The 19,789-nt window shown below is 41.8% G+C and overlaps 2 protein-coding genes across 3 annotated transcripts in view; both read left to right on the forward strand.

The window, feature by feature from the left end:
* The window catches only part of C4BPA (complement component 4 binding protein alpha), a 53,948-nt gene extending 34,483 nt beyond the window's left edge, over positions 1-19,465 (forward strand). Inside the window, exons 10-12 of one of the 2 annotated variants that reach the window (XM_040463568.1) lie at positions 17,428-17,601; positions 18,317-18,492; positions 19,049-19,465. In XM_040463568.1, coding sequence (XP_040319502.1) covers positions 17,428-17,601; positions 18,317-18,492; positions 19,049-19,222 — 524 coding nt within the window. In that variant the 3' untranslated portion in view covers positions 19,223-19,465. The remainder of the gene's footprint in view (positions 1-17,427; positions 17,602-18,316; positions 18,493-19,048) is intronic. The other variant, XM_040463566.1, reaches the window with a different exon arrangement.
* On the forward strand, positions 3,860-5,342 carry LOC121022444 (anaphase-promoting complex subunit 13-like). The gene is given in 2 exon segments (XM_040463569.1): positions 3,860-4,090; positions 4,093-5,342. Coding segments are annotated over 2 exon segments (303 nt in total). The 5' UTR covers positions 3,860-4,023; the 3' UTR covers positions 4,329-5,342.
* Positions 19,466-19,789: the final 324 nt, after the last annotated feature.

Genomic DNA, 19,789 nt, shown 5'->3' on the forward strand with positions numbered 1-19,789 from the left:
ACTGCATTGTGCAGCGACTGCTTTCACGTCTGCAGATTCGGTTTTGTTACTTGCTCTGGGTCTTGGATCCGTGCTTTCTTCTCTGTTGCTTTTTTATTTTCCTGCAGCCTATCCTTTCGGAACTACCTGGCAAATGATGCATAGGAAGTAAAAATAGGCGTCCTAACATATTTGAAACCGTCTTTAGGTTGCCGCTTGATTGAGAATTCAGCTGGGTATAGAAAGCTAGGTTAAAATAATTTTCCCTCTCATTTTGAAAGAATTTCTCCGTTGTCAAAGAGGAAAAAGAATTTCCTCATTGTCCTATTAACTCCAGTACAGCTACTGAGAAGTCAGAGCGTATCTTACCTTCTGACCTGATGTTTCCCCCTACCCTGGAAACTTCTAGGATACACTCATTACCCACGATGTTCTAAAATATCATGCCAAGAACTTTGCTAAATTTCATTTTTTCATGTATTATATGCAGTTCTTGATGAGCCCTTTTAATCTATAAACTCATGTTCTTCTGTTCTGAGAAATTTTCTCATATAACTTCTTTAATAATGTTTCTTCATTGTTTTCTCTTCACGGACATAAAATTAACCCAATCTTGTTCCCTTTGTTCATTAGGTACCTTTGTTACGCATTTTGTCTTCATTCCTACCCTCAACGCTCCACATATTTTTCGAGAAATTTCTTTGGCTTTACGTTCCAGGCCCTTTGTTGAATATTTCAATTTCTTTTAAGACCATTTCATTATAGCTTCCAAAAGATTTTTATTCTTTGTTCCAAAAAATTGCATCTTGTACTTTCTACTAGATTCGTTCTTGTCTCCATGGAGCTATTTAAAATAGAGAGGCATTCTCTTTATAGTGTGCGAACGATCATTGGTCAGTTTTTCTTTTTATAAGAGCAAAGCCCAAATCACCTAATTTAAAGTTCTCTGGACATGAACAACTTTTGCCGGCATTAGGCTTACTTGCAGGGTTGATGGTACAGTGAGGCATTTAAATTGCAGTTGTGGCAGAAACTGCTCCTTGGTTTCCTAAATTAACCCCTCCCGCTTTTATTTTAAGGAACAGAATCACTTCCACCATTTTATTTTTTTTTTATTTTTTTATTTTTTCAACGTTTTATTTATTTTTGGGACAGAGAGAGACAGAGCATGAACGGGCGAGGGGCAGAGAGAGAGGGAGACACAGAATCGGAAACAGGCTCCAGGCTCTGAGCCATCAGCCCAGAGCCCGACGCGGGGCTCGAACTCACGGACCGCAAGATCGTGACCTGGCTGAAGTCAGACGCTTAACCGACTGCGCCACCCAGGCGCCCCTCACTTCCACCATTTTAAATATCAGCAGGACACGTGACCCCTCAGCAAGAGCCTCCCCACGGCTGCAACTTCCCAGTCACTCCCCTGCTTGTTCTCTGCTTCCTCTTTCCTCATGCAAAGGGCTGACAGGGTGCTTGGAGCCAACTTCCGCCTTGCTGAGGAGGACAGCACCCCAAGGCATGTGGAGACAACAAGCAGAAAGGGACAGTGGTCCCTGGTTGACCATACTGGGCAGGGCTGCTGACCATCCTACATGCTCTTATACCTCTTTTTTCCATGAAAGAAAAACCAAGTTCTACATGATTTGAACCACTAAGTTTTGGGGTGTCCCGTCTGCTGACAAGTATGGGGTGGGAGTCTCCAGATCCTAGTGAATATTAGTGCCTTCTCCCTCACCGTCTGGTTTCTCTAGAGAAAGATGCTCTGGTCTTCTGCCTGCTTCTTTACAACTTGACTTTCTACCATGCCAGGTGAGGAGATTGTCGCCTCTATACGCTCCCTGAATTCCGAATCCTCCCTCCGTTCCTGCGCCCATTGCCACAATCACATTACTTGTGCCCCATTAACAATGAGAGACTTTGATTCTTTCCTGAACTGATTGTTCCCAACCCTAGAAGGTAGGACATTTGCCCGTGTTTCCTTGTTTTAGGTGAAGTGTTTACCCTCCATTATGACTCATTTGTCCTCACCTTTCTTGCAGAGGTTTGTCCACAGTGGTGCTGAGCAATTACACCATGAGTAAACACTGTAGCAAGTTACATGAAACGTTCATTTGGTGCTACAGTTTAATTTAGCCTCAGAAAAACAACCAGGAACCCCCGCTAACACCTATTCTCTGACTAGAAGAATATAAATTAAAATCAAGTGATTTTTTTTTTTTTCTGTTCTAGGTTTAATAACCACAGGGAGAAAGACACTGGTAAGCTAGAGGCTCGGCTACAAAAAATCTTAACTCAAGTAAGAGTTTTGCCGTTTTGCATTGATGGGAGCTATAAGGAGTGGGGGGTATGTTACTTTCTAAAATTCCTGTGAGTCCAGGAGTGACTGTCCCCAGTTCTGTGTTTTTGTCAACGTTAGGCAAATACTCAACATTCTGATCCTGATAGTGAACGCATTTGCAGACTTAAAGGTATGAATTCTTGTTATTCAAAATATTTAAGAAATTTAAATACTCCGAATGGATTTGTGCAGTTTGGAAAGTTTTATTTCTAAAATGTCACTTTTTTATTTGAAACTTTAGATGGTATCTGGCTCAATACCAGTGGAAGCTCGAATATTACAAGTTTTAAGTTACATTTACCTTTATTGTAGGCCAAAATGTGCAAGCATCAATGGGGCCAATCACGACGCAGACATCACGTCATATTTTTTTTAATGAAGCATTATTAGACTTCGATAAAAGATTAACTATAGGATATAAAAGAAACTCTACATGGTAATCCCAGGGCTGGGAGAGGGTAGCAAGAGAAGAATAAACTTCAAACAGGGTCCCTCCCAAGGCTGTAGCTGGAACCCACTAGATGCCAGGGAAGTTGACGGGCGGCATGGCATGCACTAGAGCTGATCTGCAGAAACCGACCCTCCAGAATTCAGGCAGCGCATAAGTGACCTGCAGGTGATGGCTGCAACATGGACCTGGGCTGCTGAAGGGGCACCAGAGCACTGGGTGACTGTGACGTGAACGGCGCGTGGTGGCCAGGCACACGGGTGTGCTCGGTGAGCGGGAGCCCAGCCCCACGGCAATCCTGCAGGGCGGAGCTGGGAGGTGGGTCAGGTGTATGGGCTTGCAGATGGAAGCTGGCATGGTAAGAGGCTTGAGATAGCATCCCTGTCGGGAGAACCACAGGAAGGTGATGGCCGGGCCACTTAAGGGCTGCAAGGTTGACATGGGACGGACTCTGTGTGATGGGCACAAGACTGGGGCAGGGTGCCGCTACAGAACCTCCTTCTCATTGGGCTAACCTACCTGGAAGCAGCAGGGAACAGGGGAGAGTCCTTTCTTCCTTCAGTGTCCCTCTAGCACCCTCTGTTGAGAAAGTTCAACGTTACGATCACCTTGAGAAACTCCAAGCGGTTCTGATTCCGTACCTCCGAGCTGCGATAAACAGTGACTGTAGAGCCGAAAGGCAACATGGCGCTAACCGGCACAGCACGACAGCTGGAAGTTGCTAAAGTAAACATGCAAAGTCAAAGCCACGCAAGGATTGCTCAGAGGTAGACCGCGGGACAGGAAGAGCCAGAAGAGTAGCAACAGATGTTTTACAATTTAGATTAGGAAAGTCATTTTGTTTGAGTTCATTTTCAGGCAAGGAAAACAAGGAAAATACGTTGATTATATATTTGCTATTGGTTGAGAAAAGAAACACAGTTCTGAAAAAGGACCTTATTTGCTTTTATTAAAACATATAATTTGGGGGCGCCTCGGTGGCTCAGTCGGTTCAGTGTCTAAGTCTTGATTTCTGCTCAGGTCATGATCTCATGGTTTGTGGGTTCGATCTCCACCTTGGGATCTGTGCTGACAGCACTGAGCCTGCTTGGGATTCTCTCTCTCTCTCTCTCTCTCTCTCTCTTTCTCTCCCAGCCCCTTTCCTGCTTGCATTTTTATTCTTTCTCAAAAATAATTAAACTTTAGATATATATAGAACGTTAATGGCAGAAACAGGTGGAGCACTGCCTCAACACGGATGTGACAAGATCAAAGCGGCAGGAGAATGGACAGTGAGGTGCAGAGAGACGGAAGGATCTTGGATTTGACTGACGAATCTTGGTGAGGGGACAAGCCGTGTAGGAAGATGTTGCAATACTGCTGAATGGGCTTCCTGATCTGGAAGAGGACGAGGGTGGCACCACGGAATCTGTTAAAAGAACCAGAAGTGACATGGACTCACTGGCCTTAGAGTACCTCCGAGAGAATGTTCCCCCTACAGGAAGAGCTGGCTCTTTTTTCGTGGACGGATTTTTAAAAATTACAAGGATACGAAGTGTTTTCTTTCAGTCTCCTAATGCAGATCATTAAGTGACGAATCTATACTCAGAAAAGGACACTCACTTAGTTTGTGGCAGCAAAGTGCAAGTGTGACAATACTCACTGGAATGAGAAACTGATGGAGATTTCTCAAGAATGCAAAATACTTAGCCCTTTGAGCTGGAGTTCTTTATTCACTAGCTTGTGTTTGAAGGTGACTGATTATAAACGTTGACCTTTAACTCTGATACTGCTTTACTGTCAGAGTTTAACATTTCCCAACTTCTTATATGTGTCCTGTGACACAGGCGATTGAAGAGACAGAGGGAAGGACAAAGAAAGAGGAAGGCGGACATGAGGGGATTGTTAACTTCCCACGTGCCCCCCCTCTGAGAAGCATTCTGAGTGGCTGTGTTTAGGGCCCGCAGGTACAATGGGTGTTGAGATAATCATTTCACTGATTCCTGGGATTCCTAATTGTCACACATACAGGAAAGAACAGATGAAATGTTTCTGCCTTTTTTCCTTCCTGTCATTGCCATCAACCAACAAACATGCATTATGGATTACTCATGGGGTTCATTGAACAGTGGGACAAAGGAATTCTGATGAAAGAAAATCATGGTGTCTGTTCCAAAGAGTTTCCTGCGGAAGCGCTGAGGTACTGTGTTCAAGCTACCATTTGATGTTCCTTGTCATTTGGGTGTCCAGGCGATGGTGGTCCTCCACCTGATTTGCCGACTGGCTTCTCCAATAAACAAATTGCGTCAGACACACTTCAAAACTGGGACTGCCCTGAAATACAGCAGCCATTCTGGCTGTCATAGAATCAGCTCACTCTGTATTACTTCTCATGCTAGGGGCCCAAAGGACTGTTGTGTCTTTTGTGCCAGTAAGTATCAACATTTATTTCTGTCACCTGTGCTGTTTTATTTGGGAATGTTCTCTCAGGAACTCACCGAATTCTTTATCTGAAATGGCAATCTTTGATCAAAATTGCCTTCACAATTATCATCGCCTAAGCTATTTAGAAGAAGTCGGTTAGGAATGCACACGGAGATACTTTTCTCATGGTAAGGATATCAAATATATATCCCTTTTCCTTGTTTCCCTACGAGCAAGTGCAACCATATTCAAGAACATACATTTGTATGGATAACTGGTCGCTATATCACATCCTTAATGATCACAGTGATCTAACGGAGCAAACAAACCTAATTACATTTTTTACTTCATAAAATATATCAGAAATATGGGATAAATGTTTACATTTGTTTTTCTTCAAAGTAAAATTCAGTAAGTCATGGCCCCCTTCATGTCACCTGCAAAGAATTCTGCTCTCCTCACTTTAACAGCACAGATTGGTTTGAAGGTATCTGACTTCGTAGAAATGGAATGATACGTTATGTGTTCTTTCTTCCATGTCTTTAATTTTTTTTTTTGCTAACCATTATATTTGTGAGATGCGTCCACGTTGTGTGCAGTCAAGGTTCAGTCATTTTAATTTCTGTTAAGCATTCCACCATTGCATGAATCTAACACTGTTCACTTGCCTACTCTAGGGTTAAAGAACAGTGGGGTATCTTCCATTTGTTTGTGGCCAGGAACATTTTTGCACATGTCTTTTGCTGAACACATCTATTTTTTTAAAGAAACAATTTTATTTTTTAGGCCTACTGTGAAGTTTGAACTCACAGCCCCGAGATCAAGAGCTGCACGTTCTACCAACATAGCCAGCCAGGTGCCCCTGAACACGTCTATTTTTGATGAACAAGTACGTAAAAATAGAGCTGCTGGATGGGTGCATTTGTTCAGCAGTTTTCCACAGTGGTTGTACCGGATGGTAGCCTCCCACCCTATCCCTGCACAACGTGCAAGTTCTTTACAGTATTGCTATTTTTTGTTTGTTTGTTTGTTTATGTATGTATGTACGTATTTGCGATATTCTGCTGGGTATGAAATGGTATCACATTGTGGTTTTCACTTGCACTTCCCTCCTGATTACTGAGGTTGAACTACTTTTCCTGTATTTGTCGACCATTTGGATATCATCTTAACGTGAAGTGCTATAGCAAGTCTTTTATCCATGCTCCGTGGTCTACCTATTTCTGATAATTTGTAAGAATTTTTAACGTTATCTGTAAAAAAAGTCTCTGGTGAGTTAGGTATTGTAAAATTCTGTATTCCTGCTCTGGTAGCTTACCTTTTATTTAATGTTCATAAGGCGCTTGATAAGCATAATTTCCTACGTTTTTGTGGTTATAGTTTTTCAAGTTTTTTTTTTTACTTTAAGTAGTGGTTTGCTTCTTTAAAAAAATTTTTTTTTCAATTTGATTATTGGGTTTTTTTTTTTTTTGGTATGTTTTGTGCGTTTTTTTGTTGTTTTATGGTGGGGGTTGTATCCTGTTTAAGAAATCTCTCCTGGTGGCCTTAGTCCCTCTCTTCATCCCTTGCCTGGCATCCTCAGCCCCTTTCTCTATTGCCTGGTGGCTCATGTGGCCAAGCCCACTAAGTGCACAGGCAAGGCGTGTGCTTATCCACTCTGCTGTGCTCAGGTAGGCGTCCAAGGCAGAATGCTCAAGGCCCTTGGGTCACTCTGTATGCTTAGCTACTTGATCTAGCCTGCTTGAACTAGTGTTCCAGCCATATGCCAAATCTTTTTCTAGAATTTAGTTGTTTTGACCTCAACAATCGTAACATTCTTTGACAGGCTGCTGTGTGCCAGGTGCTGAGGGTACAGCAGGGAGTAGACGAACACACACTCCACAAAAGCTGATAGTCCAGGGCAGGAGCCAGCTACTAAACATTAATCCTATCAACAAAATGTTCAAATAACCACTGTATTGTAAAGAGAGGGAGCGTCCTGTGTTAGGGATGGAGCGGCATGGCCTGGAAGGAAGGGCCATTGGAATCATCAGCATCCCCCATACTGAAGGACATTTTATTTTCCAGGGATTATTCTTACCACGTAAAATGCCGTTTCATAGTCCAACGATTCTCTTCCCTAACGTCTGCTTGTATTCAAAAACGTTCTGTCAGATTATGGCTTTAGAAGCTTAACAAAACATGGTAGTAAGTGGAAAGTATGCCGTTGCCTTCTCTGAGGCCCAGCTTTTAATTATTTTGGTCCTGGTGAGGTAGTGGAACTGGAAGCAAGCCAAGTGGCGGGTCAGCCAGCCAGACCATTTAGCACCTGAAAAGTCCCCCAAGGCGAAAGCAATAGAGAATGACTTTATATAGACGGCAAGAGACGGACGACTAAGTGGGCAGGTATCAGGACAAAGTTTAGTGGAAACTCTTGAAACACAACAGTTCAATTCAACAGAAGAAAAGACATTCTGATGAGGATGACGATTAATCGATTTAAAATCTTTAGCAGACTGGAACTTCGTGGAACAATTTTATGACAGACAATACTTGGCAGGAGTTAAGGTTGGAGTAAATATTTTCTTTGGTTATTGCCTGTATGCCTTTTAAAAATAAACTTGTGCCAAAATAGATATAAATAAAGGGGGAGAAATAAAGAAATGATATCTATGTCTGCCCTAAGATCACAACTGTATTTGCCCATATTTTCTTTTAGGAGATTTATGGCTTTACTTTCACAGTTATATTCATGACCACCCAAAATTGTCACGGTGTGAAGTAAAGAACCAAGATTCCTTTTTTCCCCATGTACATATCCAATGACCTGGTGCCTTTTATTGAAAGGACCTTTGTCTCCCCCATTGCTCTGTAGTGTGTCAGTTTGTCATAAATCAATTGATCATGCCTGCTTGGGGCTTACTACCTGACTCTCAATCGTTAACCTTTAGTCCATTTGGTTTCCTACACAAATACCACACTATCTTATTTACTGAAGATTCATAACGGGTCTTGATATGTGGCCATGTAGTTCTTTGGTTTTGCTCCTCTCCTCCCTTATCCCCTTCATCCCCCCTCCATCTCTCTCCTCCCTCATCTTAGAGATTGCTCTTACAACTTTTGATCGCTTACATTCCATATGAATTGTAGAATCAGCTTATCATTTGTTTAAATCAAAATGCTATTGATTTTCTTTATGATGCAATGTATCCATAGGTCAGTTAAGGAGGCGTTGACATTTATACAACGTGATGAAGAAGGAGTTGTTCTGGGGTCTTCTCCACCCTGGTAGAGGCAGAATGTTCCTAGGCATACTCCCCTAAGTAATAGATTCAGGATCCCGTACTTTAGATGGAAATTCTTTGACACAGTTGGTTTGCAACACTCCTGGTAGCTTCCCAGCTATAATGGGAAACTGACCCCTCTACGAGGAGGGCAGGGAGAGACAGAAGAGGCAGGCCCCTCCAGATGGGTGGTTTTAATAAGCAAAGGGAACTGACATATGAGTACTGTCCTGGGTGGCGGGAAGACAGATGGATCCCTGTACCTTCCCACCAAATCTTTAGTTTATAAAGAGGCCTAAACTGGTTTCAGTCGCATATACCATGCAGGTGTTCTCAACACCACATCACTATTTCAAGGATATGTCCTTCAAGCAGCCTGGAGGAGTGAGAAAGGGAGAGAGGAACCCACATTCCAAAGACAGGGGAGACGTGGGAGCCTTCGAAGGTACAGGTCCAGCTCATAGGCAAACTGGTGGTCCCATCGTTCCGATGATGTTCCCCAAAAGGTACAATGGAAGGAGCTTAGGATTTGAATCCAATCTGGGTTCAGAATCTGACACGACCACTGAGGAGAAAGGTTTGTGGGAGATTTACTGGGTCTTTCCCAGTTAGGTTCCTCATCTGTTACACGTAGCTATAACACCTACGTCATATTTTTATTTGAAGAAATTAAATGCAATGATTTATGTAGACGTTGGAATATGATAAGCAGAAGTGCTTTCTAAAAAAGTAATCTTCTGTTAAACTATTGAAATCACCTCTTTTATCTGACATCCTCAGGGTTTATTCTAGTTCCTCTTCATAAAATGAAGCAACTGTATGGTGTGTTTATCCACTTTCCTTTCTCTCCAGGGAAGGAAATTGAATTGTGTGCTGTCATCAATATTACAGACGGATGCACTTATTTCTGAGTCACTTATTTCTGAGGAATGTTCCTCTTTAGTTTTGAGAGCTAAGCACTTTGGCTGTTGCATGCTTCATTTGCACTTACCTCAATTCAGCTGGGCGGCGTAGGTCATTTTCAGACATTTCCCAGTGCTTATGATCCTCTGTGGATGAATATCTGTGTATCTTCAAATGACAAATATACACAGCTGGTCCAAGAGGGGACACACGAAATTCAGGTTGGTAACTTCTTCTGTGCCCTTGGCAGAGACTAAAAGAAATAAGCTGAGTGAAAGACTAAGGCAGTGATTAATGGACCAGTCTTCTCCCAGATAGCTATTAATAAGCTAAGTCTGGAAATGAACAAATATGCCTTCTATGATATAGAAGTTAGTGCTTTAGTTAGAAATACAATGCTAGGCTGGAAGCTCCTTCACTCCGATCCAGTGCCATTGAGAAAGTCTTGAATTTGTCGTGACCTTCTGTCCATTTATCACGCTTGATCCTCTCCCACTTAATTTTCCATGTGCGCTTTATCTTGGCTGTGAACACCACGCTGAGAAATTTCCCTTGACTCTCCAAATGGCGTAACCCCACAATTGATTAAACTTGGCATCATAGATACTCAAGGAAACTTCAATACTGAGGGAATAATTGCTGTTTTGACTATATTTTTGTCTTTTCACAAGGTAGACTTGCAAGCTTTTTCTATTCCAATTAGGCTCTGACGGGTGTAAAGATAAAATTGAACTACACATCTTTTTTATTCCTGCCTTTCTACCGGGAATTCACACCAGTGCATGAAGACAGGACACAGCAGGAAGATGGCATAGAGCAGCACCTCGCCCTCATCCCTGAAGAAATGGCCACACATCCCATACCATTTTCCTCGTTTATCTAGAATTCTCCAAGAGAAATGTTGTCTGTATGTAGACAACAAGCCACCAAGTGCCCCCCACAACACTGAGAAATTCTCGGGGTCACATCTGTAAATCCTCATGGAATCCGAGAGAACATTCATGTCAGGCTCATATCATTCCCCCAAGACCTGGAGCTTTATTGGAGCCCCATCAGATCCTGCCCAGTACCGGGTGTACTTAATTCTGCCCCTCCCCTTTAGTGACTCAGACTTACTTTTGGTTCGGGCATCAATTTCCTACTGACTTAGAGCTTCACTTCAGCCTCATTCAGGGCATCTGAGAACACTGGGTCGCAGTGCACGATCTCTGAGACTCTTCACCATGTCCCCCAGGTTGCAGGGAATTTTCCCAGCACTGTGTCTCCTTGGGGTCCTGTCTCTACTGCAATGCCCATTTGTCCTGTGCGGTGAGTACACACATGATAAGGAAAGGGGGCGAGTTGAAACCAAGGTATGGAAAATAATTCCTGGTTAAGAATTAGTTACATATAATCGTATGACAATAATTCAATACAATTTTGGAGAAGAACCATGAAGTATGTATTGAGAAATATATTTAAATAATTTTAGTCCTTCAGATACAGGCCATGGTTACTCAGAACACATAATATAACAAATCTAAGAGCAACCCATCTAGTCACAAAAATCTTTTAATTTTAATTTAATTAATTAATTAATTTTTTACAAACAGTGCCATGACACTGTTTCTTTTTAAATTTTTTTAATGGTTATTTATTATTGAGAGGCAGAGAGCGAGCAGGGAAGGGGCAGAGAGAGAGGGAGACACAGAATCTGAAGCAGGCTCCAGGCTCTGAGCCGTCAGCACAGAGCCCGACGCGGGGCTTGAACTCAAAAAACTGCGAGATCATGACCTGAGCTGAAGTCGGACGCTTAACCGACTGAGCCACCCAGGAGCCCCTTAATTTTTATATTAATGTATTATATTTAAATGGATGCTGTTCAATTCTTAAAGATTTCAGTCTTTCACAGATTTCATTATTTTTCTATGGCATTAATAACTGAGTAGAAAACTCTTGCCAACCAGAAAGTAAAATTTTATATTATCACAAACAATGAGCGAATTTATCAGAGTAAGATTACAAAGCCCTGTATACACTGAAAACATTATATAAGTGCAAGATATCGTATTGCAAGTCAGGGAATAATTGTCCCTAACCACTGAGCCCCGAAAGGGTTGTCAGGACCTACAGGCCCCACCAAGGTAGTGCTGATTATAAATGCAGACATGAATGTTTTTTTAGTTTGTAAGTGGAAATATGCCAATAAAAGTAACATTTCTTACTCATCTGCCTATACAATCTCTTATTTAAAAGAAAGGATTTCTAAGACTATTTTAAATATTTACATCTGTGTCCCTTAAACCATTTGTCAGAGCATTTAACATAGAGCATTTTGCACAGAATGACAAAATCATTCAACAGAGAAGAAATTTCCCCAAGAACTGTGTCTTTTTCAAGGGAGACTATGTTTTCTATTTACATGATGTTGGGTGTTTTCCAAATTCTGATGATACAAGGATTACCTGCCAAGCAGAAGAATGCGGAGGTCCAAGGTGCCCTCTTGTCATCCTTTGTCAAGATTAATTTCTCGAGCCCCAGAATGATCCTGTGCTGTTCCGGCTTTAGGAATGTTCCTAAGAGTACAGAATAACTTCAGAGTTTTTTTGTAAGCGGAGTACTGAAGCATTTTAGTTGGGAAGTTTTTTACCTCATCATAGTGGCAGGTATTTTAAGAGAAATTTCAATGTTAGGTAGAGAAGTTCATATATCCTGGGTGATTCTCCTCGGTTGGAAATTGAAATGGCTGCCTCTGTTGTTCTTCCAAAGCTCAGCCACACTCCCAACGCTCTCATTGTTTTCCATGAGCGCCATTACCTTGGTCTTCCTGGCCTCCTCTTCCTTTACAAAACAGTAAAGGTAGATTATGTCCAGCAAGTCACTGAGACCTGCCACAATACCTTTAGATTTTTCTGGATTTTCTACCCCACCTTTCTTCTGGTCCATGTTCAGGATAACATACAGTGCAATCTGTCTCATTTCGGTCTCTGAGCTTGCCTTCTTCCTCATTTTTCAGTACCAACTTATTGCTGCTGTAAACCTTTGCTCACATTCTCGCTCCAAGACAAAACTCCTGCCTGTATCTCATCCATCCAAGCAACTTTTATCCAAAACGTAAGAAATACTTCCAGCCTCCCTTAGAAAGTGTTACCTTATGTTTTCTCCCTTGGCTCTCTCTGTCTCTCTCTCTCTTTTTTCTTTTTTATACCTATCTTGTTGGCATTGCTTGTCTTTGGACACATTTTTGTAAACTGACTGAAGTTGTGGTTTTGCTAATTATGTGGTTATGACTTATTTTCCAGGGCTAAGGTTTGACAGCTGAGAAAGTGGGGTCACATGCTTTTATATACCCTGTAAGTCACATGCTTTTATATCATCCTAAGAGTATGAGGACCTCAGACAAGTTATTTTTTTAGTATGTATTTATTTTTGAGAGAAAGAGAGAGAGACAGAGAGAGAGCGTGGGGGGCAGGGAGGAGTACAGAGAGATTGGAAGACAGAGGATCCGAAGTGGGCAGAGCACTGACAGCAGTGAGCCTGATGCAGGTCTCAAACTCACAGACTGTGAGGTCAAGACCTGAGCGAAAATTAAGAGGTGGACACTTAATCGACTGAGCCACCCAGGCACCCTGAAACATAATAGATTTCTACATATTAATGTTGTGTTCTATGACTGTTCTGAATGTGTTAGTTCTGATAGGCTTTTGGTGGAGTCTTTAGGATTTTCTATGTATAGTATCAGGTCCTATGCAAATAGTGATCGTTTTATTTCTTCCTTACCATTTGGATGCCTCTTATTTTTTTTTCTTGTCTGATTGCTGCAGCTAGTACTTCCAGTCCTATGTTGAATAAAAGTGGCAAGAGTGGGCATCTTTGTCTTGTTCTTGGTCTTACAGGAAATGATTTCAGTTTTTTGCCATGATCATTATGATGAAAAACTATGGTTTTTCATATGTGACCTTATCATGTTGAGGTATGTTTCCTCTAAACCCACTTTGTTGAAACTTTTGGTCACGAATGAGTGTTGTATTTTGTCAAATGCTTTTTCTGCATGTTTTGAAATGATCATATTATCTTAAAATTTTTCCTCTTATTTATTTGATGTATCACATTCATTGACTTGCAAATATTGAACCATACTTCCATCCCTGGTATAAATCCCACTTGATTATATTGGATGGTCCCGTTAATGTATTGGTGAATTTGGTTTGTTAATATTTTGTTGAGGAACTTTGCATCTGTGTTCATTAGGATTATTGCCTACATTTTTCTTTTTTTGTGGTGTCTTTTTCTGGCTTTGGTATCAAGGTAATGCTGTCCCCGTAGAATGAACTTGGAATTTTTCCTTCTTCTCCTTTTATCAGAATAGTTCGAGAATAGATATTAACTCTTCTTTATTTTTTTTAAAATAATTTATTGTCAAATTGACTTCCATATAACACCCAGTGCTCATCCCAGCAAGTGTCCTCCTCAATGCCCATCATCCACTTTCCCCTCTCCTCTACCCGCCTTCAACCCTCAGTTTGTTTATTAACTCTTCTTTAAACGTTTGGTAGAATTCATCTGTGAATAGTGAAGCTACCAGGTTTGGGACTTTTGTTTGTTGGAAATTTGAAAACCTACTTTAAACTCATATTTATTTTACCCATTAGAGTCTTATTGATTTAATTCTTTAATAAAGGATATTTTTTAACCATTTAAAAGTCAGAAGTGAGGGGCACCTGGGGGCTCAATCAATTAGGCATTTGACTCTTGATTTCAGCTCAGGTCATGATCTCAAGGTTTGTGAGATAAGGCAACAAAGAACCTGCTTGGGATTCTCTCTCCCCCTGTCTCTCTTCCCCTCCCTGGCTCATTCTCTCTCTCTCCCTCTCTCTCTCTTTCTTAATATAAATAAATAAACTGGGGCACTTGCGTGGTTCAGGTCATGATCTCGCGGTCCGTGAGTTCGAGCCCCACATCGGGCTCTGTGCTGACAGCTCGGAGCCTGGAGCCTGTTTCAGATTCTGGATTCTGTGTTTCCCTTTCTCTCTGCTCCTCCCTCTCTTGCGCTCTGTCTCTTTCTCTGTCTCTTTCAAAAATAAATAAACGTTAAAAAAAATTTAAAACCGATAAATGAATAAACTTAAAATAAAGAAATTATTAAAAAATAAATAAAAAGCAGAAATGAAATGGAATTTATTTCACTGAAATAATAGAATTACTTCTGAAATAATAAGAAAGTCTGATTCAGTGTGGAATTGCACTCATGACTTAAATACAAGTATTATATACAGTATTACCTAAATATTAATGTTATAATCTAGAAACATACCAATTTTGGATATTTTTATTGTAATTCATAAATAAATGAGTGGTGAGAGTATTTGAGTATGCCCAAAAGATCCCGATTGTAGTGCTAGTCAATCTCCTCATGTGAAGAATAGGACATTTTAATTTGCTCTGATATTTTCTCTTACCTCAAACTATATCAAGTTCTACCTTAAAGTAGTTCTACTAATGAATAAGAAATTATATCTTTATATCAGCTCTTATTGCATTAAAATTAAAGACCTTACTAGCTCTTTCTCTTAAATTTGGCATCAAAAAAGAAAACTCCTGGCCATATGCAAGAATTTAAATGTCTTTCTGTGCATTAGTTGTCAGGTGGCTATAAACTTTTAAGGACAGTTTTCCTCCTGTTACTGAGGCATTCGTAATGCTGTGACCCTAGTGAAAACACAAAGCGATGGGTGTCATTTGTCATTGCTTTTGAATACTTCTCAAAATTTACATTTTCATAGAGGTTTCATCCCACTTCTCGTTTTGGAGGCTCCTAATGAAATTATTTAGTTGGAGGGAAATGACTGGGTTGGAGTCCTTTAGCAATCAGGGGCAGGGAGAGCAGATCCAAGTGTCTCTGGTACCCTCCTCTGTTTCTCCAATTTCTCTTCAGTGGCAACATCCTCGGAAGGTGGAAATGAGTTTATTATCCATAGGAACTTCATTGAAGTGATTTTACTAACCTTTAGTCTCCCTTTTAATTTTTTAGAGGTATGTTGCCCAACACCAGAGCTGAAGAATGGCAAAATCAATGAACAGAGATCTAGTTCTGTCAATAGCTGTGATTTTTTCAATGGAGACACAATTTTATATACGTGTCATGAGAAATACCAGTTTGAAGCTAGATGTCAAGCAGATGGCAAGTGGTATCCCAAGACACCAACATGTGATGAGAGTAAGAGCTTTGGATTTGTGTTATTTTAGATGTTTCTTTGTATCAAAGCGATGGAGATTATTAAGGGAAGGTTTGAAATTGGCTAAAAGATTTTGTATACCCTGCACGGTTTTTGGAGTGGATAAATTTGTTAAAGAGCACTGCCCACCCCCTAGTCCAACTTTCCTCCCCCCCACCCCCCGTTGTTTATTCCCATCCTCTTGACCTTGCTTCTTTGCTTTGCTTTGCTTCGCTTTGCTTTTCTGAATCAGGAAATCGGCCCCATGTAATAGATCAGCTGGACTTTTCAATTATTGCCTTGTTTCTCTTGGTATTTTTGTCTTTTCTTGCCTTCTTTCTGATCCATATGCCTTAATCTGCAGTTCAATACCCACTCAGACCTATTTGAAACCATCTTTCTAAACTTGCTTCCTTTCTTCCTCAAACTTCCTTCTTTCCTTCTGCTGTCTCTTCGTTCACCTTCACACTCTGCCCCAGTGTGAAATGTCTACCTCTCCATCACCAAGAGCACTTAGGTGAAGGGTCCCAAGCACAGGAGCCTCTGTCCCTGTGAATTGCGATCCATCACCTTCCCAGGACGCGGATGCGTTCACCCCCCTGGCAGGTCTCCAAACCATGTACTCCTAAGATTTTATGGAGGCTTACCCTCTGTAGCATGATCGATTATTGACGCTGCTTCCCCCTTCTTTGGAGAGGAGAGCGGGGCTCAAAAATTCCATGCTTTCTTCACGGCTTGGTCTTTCTGGTGACCGGTTCCCATCCAGGAGCCACTGCAAGTGGCCTCAGTAGAACAAAAGATGTTCTTACGGTTCTCAGCACTTAGCAATTCACAAGGTTTAGGAAGTCTGCATCAGAAACTGGGACAGATATCTATCTATCTATCTATCTATCTATCTATCTATCATCTATCTCTCTATCTCTCTATCATCTATTGATCTATCTATCATCTAGTTCTAGATATCTATATATATATGACATCATGCTAGATTCTTCTTGTCCATGATGTCATATGTATATCTATAATTAGATCTAGATGACATATCTATCTATCTACACATTAGCTTTTTCTTGCCCATACAGCAGAATTAACATGATGCCATTGATACACTGGATCAATGTGGATGTCCAGATAGTTGTAGTATCTTCAGATGCTATTATGACAGGGGCAAGTGGCTAATCATACCCAGGTCTAAAACTACAAATGTGTGGTTTGATCCTTTAATGTGTATGCAAACTGTTTCTGACCCCTTCTTTCCGATTAGGATGAAAAGAAGGCATTAGCTAAACCAGTGACCCCATTTACCTGAGGATAACTAAATCTACTTTAGCAAAGATACCCCATGTGAAATGAGACGAAAATGTTCAGTTTTCGATACTTTACTGTAATTTCCCAGAATCCTAGTTTTCCTGGTAGACAGATTGGGGAAATAAATGGCGATATGATGGGAACGTAGCTTTTGTTCTTCAAGAGTGGCACCAATTTTCCCATTCCACTTTCCCCTTGGCATATGATGTATTTTTTAATATAGTATCTCACCTTCCTGGGGAAGACAATGGGGAGAACCAATGGCTTCTATTTGACTTCTTGGATATGACTAGTCTTACCCCATAGACCAAGAACTCAATATGGAGTTTGGACCTGGCATTGGTTTTGTTTATTCCCATTACACTTTTGAAGATATTGGATATGACTGTCAAATGGTCTAATGAGGGGGCCGTGGTGGTTCCTCACCCTGAGACTTACAAGGGGGCAGCCCAGGTCTTGGGTTTGACACTTGATCCCATGGGCAGAGAAGATCACAGGACAGAATGAAGCCTCCTACAAACCACGCAGATTCTGGGGTGAGCTATATTTTACATTCTACAAGCTCATACTCTGTCACTTTTGTCTCTCACCATCAAGGCTGTGATTTCCCTCCTACCATTGACCATGGACAGTATGAACGACATCAAGCATTTGGTATATTCAGTCGTACTGAGGCGATATATAAATGTGACAAAGGATACACTCTGGTTGGTGAAGCTCGACTCTCTTGCAGTTCGTCAGGCTGGTCTCCTGCAGCCCCTCAATGTAAAGGTAACTCCTGCTCCCTTTCCAGTCAGGTGGGTGGAAATGTCACAAAAGCACCGAGAGTACAGCTTCTTCCTGCCAGTGGCAGCACAGAAACATTTGATGTGGTTGACTTGAAATCATTACTGTGTTCCGGATGCAAACATTACAAAGGGGCTACATTAACATCAACCTCCCCAGGGGGCGCCTGGGTGGCGCAGTCGGTTAAGCGTCCGACTTCAGCCAGCTCACGATCTCGCGGTCCGTGAGTTCGAGCCCCGCGTCAGGCTCTGGGCTGATGGCTCGGAGACTGGAGCCTGTTTCCGATTCTGTGTCTCCCTCTCTCTCTGCCCCTCCCCCATTCATGCTCTGTCTCTCTCTGTCCCAAAAACTAAATAAACGTTGAAAAAAAAAAAAAAAAACCATCAACCTCCCCAGTCTTTCTCCCAGTCATAAATCTCAGTCTGATTCCCACTTTCAAGAAATATTCTGAAATTTTTCCTAGTAAAATGGGACTAGTAACAGTCCTCCCTTCACAGAGCTGAGAGAATCACATAAAGTGCTTAGCTCAAGTCTGATATGTGGTCAGTGCGCAACAAAAAAGCTAACGAATATTATTGCTACCGAATAAAAGATAAAGCAATTAACAGCACCCACGATAGTTAAATCTTATAATCCTAGCTTGTTGTCGTGTCCTTTTTCTTATACTTATGGATTCCTTGAAACCATGTTTCCTTTGCAGCTGTCTGTATGAAACCGGAAATAGCCCACGGAAAGCTGTCCGTGGATAAGACTGAATACGTTCAAGCTGAAAATATCAGCATCCAGTGTGACGCTGGCTATGAGTTGGTCGGTCCGCAAAGCATCACTTGCTCAGAGAGCAGAACCTGGGACCTCGAGGTGCCCAAGTGTGAGTGGGTAAGTGGCACAGTTCAAGGAAAGTTCCAGTCCTATCAAACCCTAAAAATGGTGCCTCTCCACAAGCGCCGTCCCAGCCAGCAATGGTGAGATCTGACTTGTCACGATTCATTCCTGAGTCCCTCCAAGGAACTCTCTTTTATCTTGAAGCACTGTGGTCCCTTAGGAGTGACAAGTTTTCCTCTCTCACTGGAGAGAGGAAAACCTGAGCCCCTTAGGGAGAAGAGGGTGTCGGATGCCCGCAACACTGAGACCCAATTTGACTTTTTCTAGACTATCTAATATTCTGTGTTCCATTTCTGGATGGTCTCAGAAACAGCCTCTGTCTTCACAGAGGCCCCTTGTGAAGCTGTCTGAGAACCCGTCCCTATTCATCTAGGGAGGACTAAGTTGGGGCCCGAGGTGTTTTCTGTTTTTCCTGCTCACCCGCAAGTTCTGGGCTTCGTCTTGGCCCTGAGCCTGTAGCTTTGTCATTGTCAGCAGATCCCACCTCCTCCACCCCTTCTGATTTGGAGAGAAACCACTCAACCACACTCAACACCTATGTCTCTTTTAGGTTGTCCCCAAAGGCTGTGACCATATGCTCGCAGGCAGAAAGGTCATGCAGTGTCTCCCCAACCCCGAGGACCTGAAAATATCCCTGGAGATGTATAAATTGTCTTTAGAGATTGAACTACTGGAATTGCAAAGAGACAACGCAAGAAAAACAACTGCGGACCCCCCACTGTAATTTCTCCCAAAAGAGGGAAAAACACGCTGCCTTCAATTCAACGCAGATCACTTCAGCTTACCAATGCTCCTGTCCCCTTTGCACCATCATTCATGGTAATAAATGTCTAGAAAGGACAATTTGTTCACATTTAGTGCTTTGAGACTATAGAATTATTGATCATCTCGTGGCTCATGTTTTTGCTTTCTTGGACACCAAGTGCCCATTATTCTTTCAAGTAAAAAATTTACGTATCAGAAACAATTTTGTCTGTGTGGTCATTACAACTCTGTCTTTAATGAGGAACCTGAACAAACCCATTGCTTAAAGTTACACACTCACTTCGTTGTAAGGGCCATGTAAGGACATGGATGTGGGCTCACAGAAAAGCATTTCTCCAACTTGCCTCACCGCACAGTTTCCCATGTGCAAGTCAGTCAGCATCTAGATGAAATGTTGATGCACCCTCAAATCCTCGTCCACTCTCCCCCCTTTGAAGGGAGTCACGTCCTTTACCAAACCCCATGAACCTGGCCTCTGCCTCTCTAATGCTGCCCCTCAACTTCTACCTGACACGAATGGGATTTG

The sequence above is a fragment of the Herpailurus yagouaroundi genome, unplaced genomic scaffold (genome assembly GCF_014898765.1).
Source record: "Herpailurus yagouaroundi ecotype Mexico unplaced genomic scaffold, PumYag 403, whole genome shotgun sequence".
Classification (NCBI taxonomy): domain Eukaryota; kingdom Metazoa; phylum Chordata; class Mammalia; order Carnivora; family Felidae; genus Herpailurus; species Herpailurus yagouaroundi.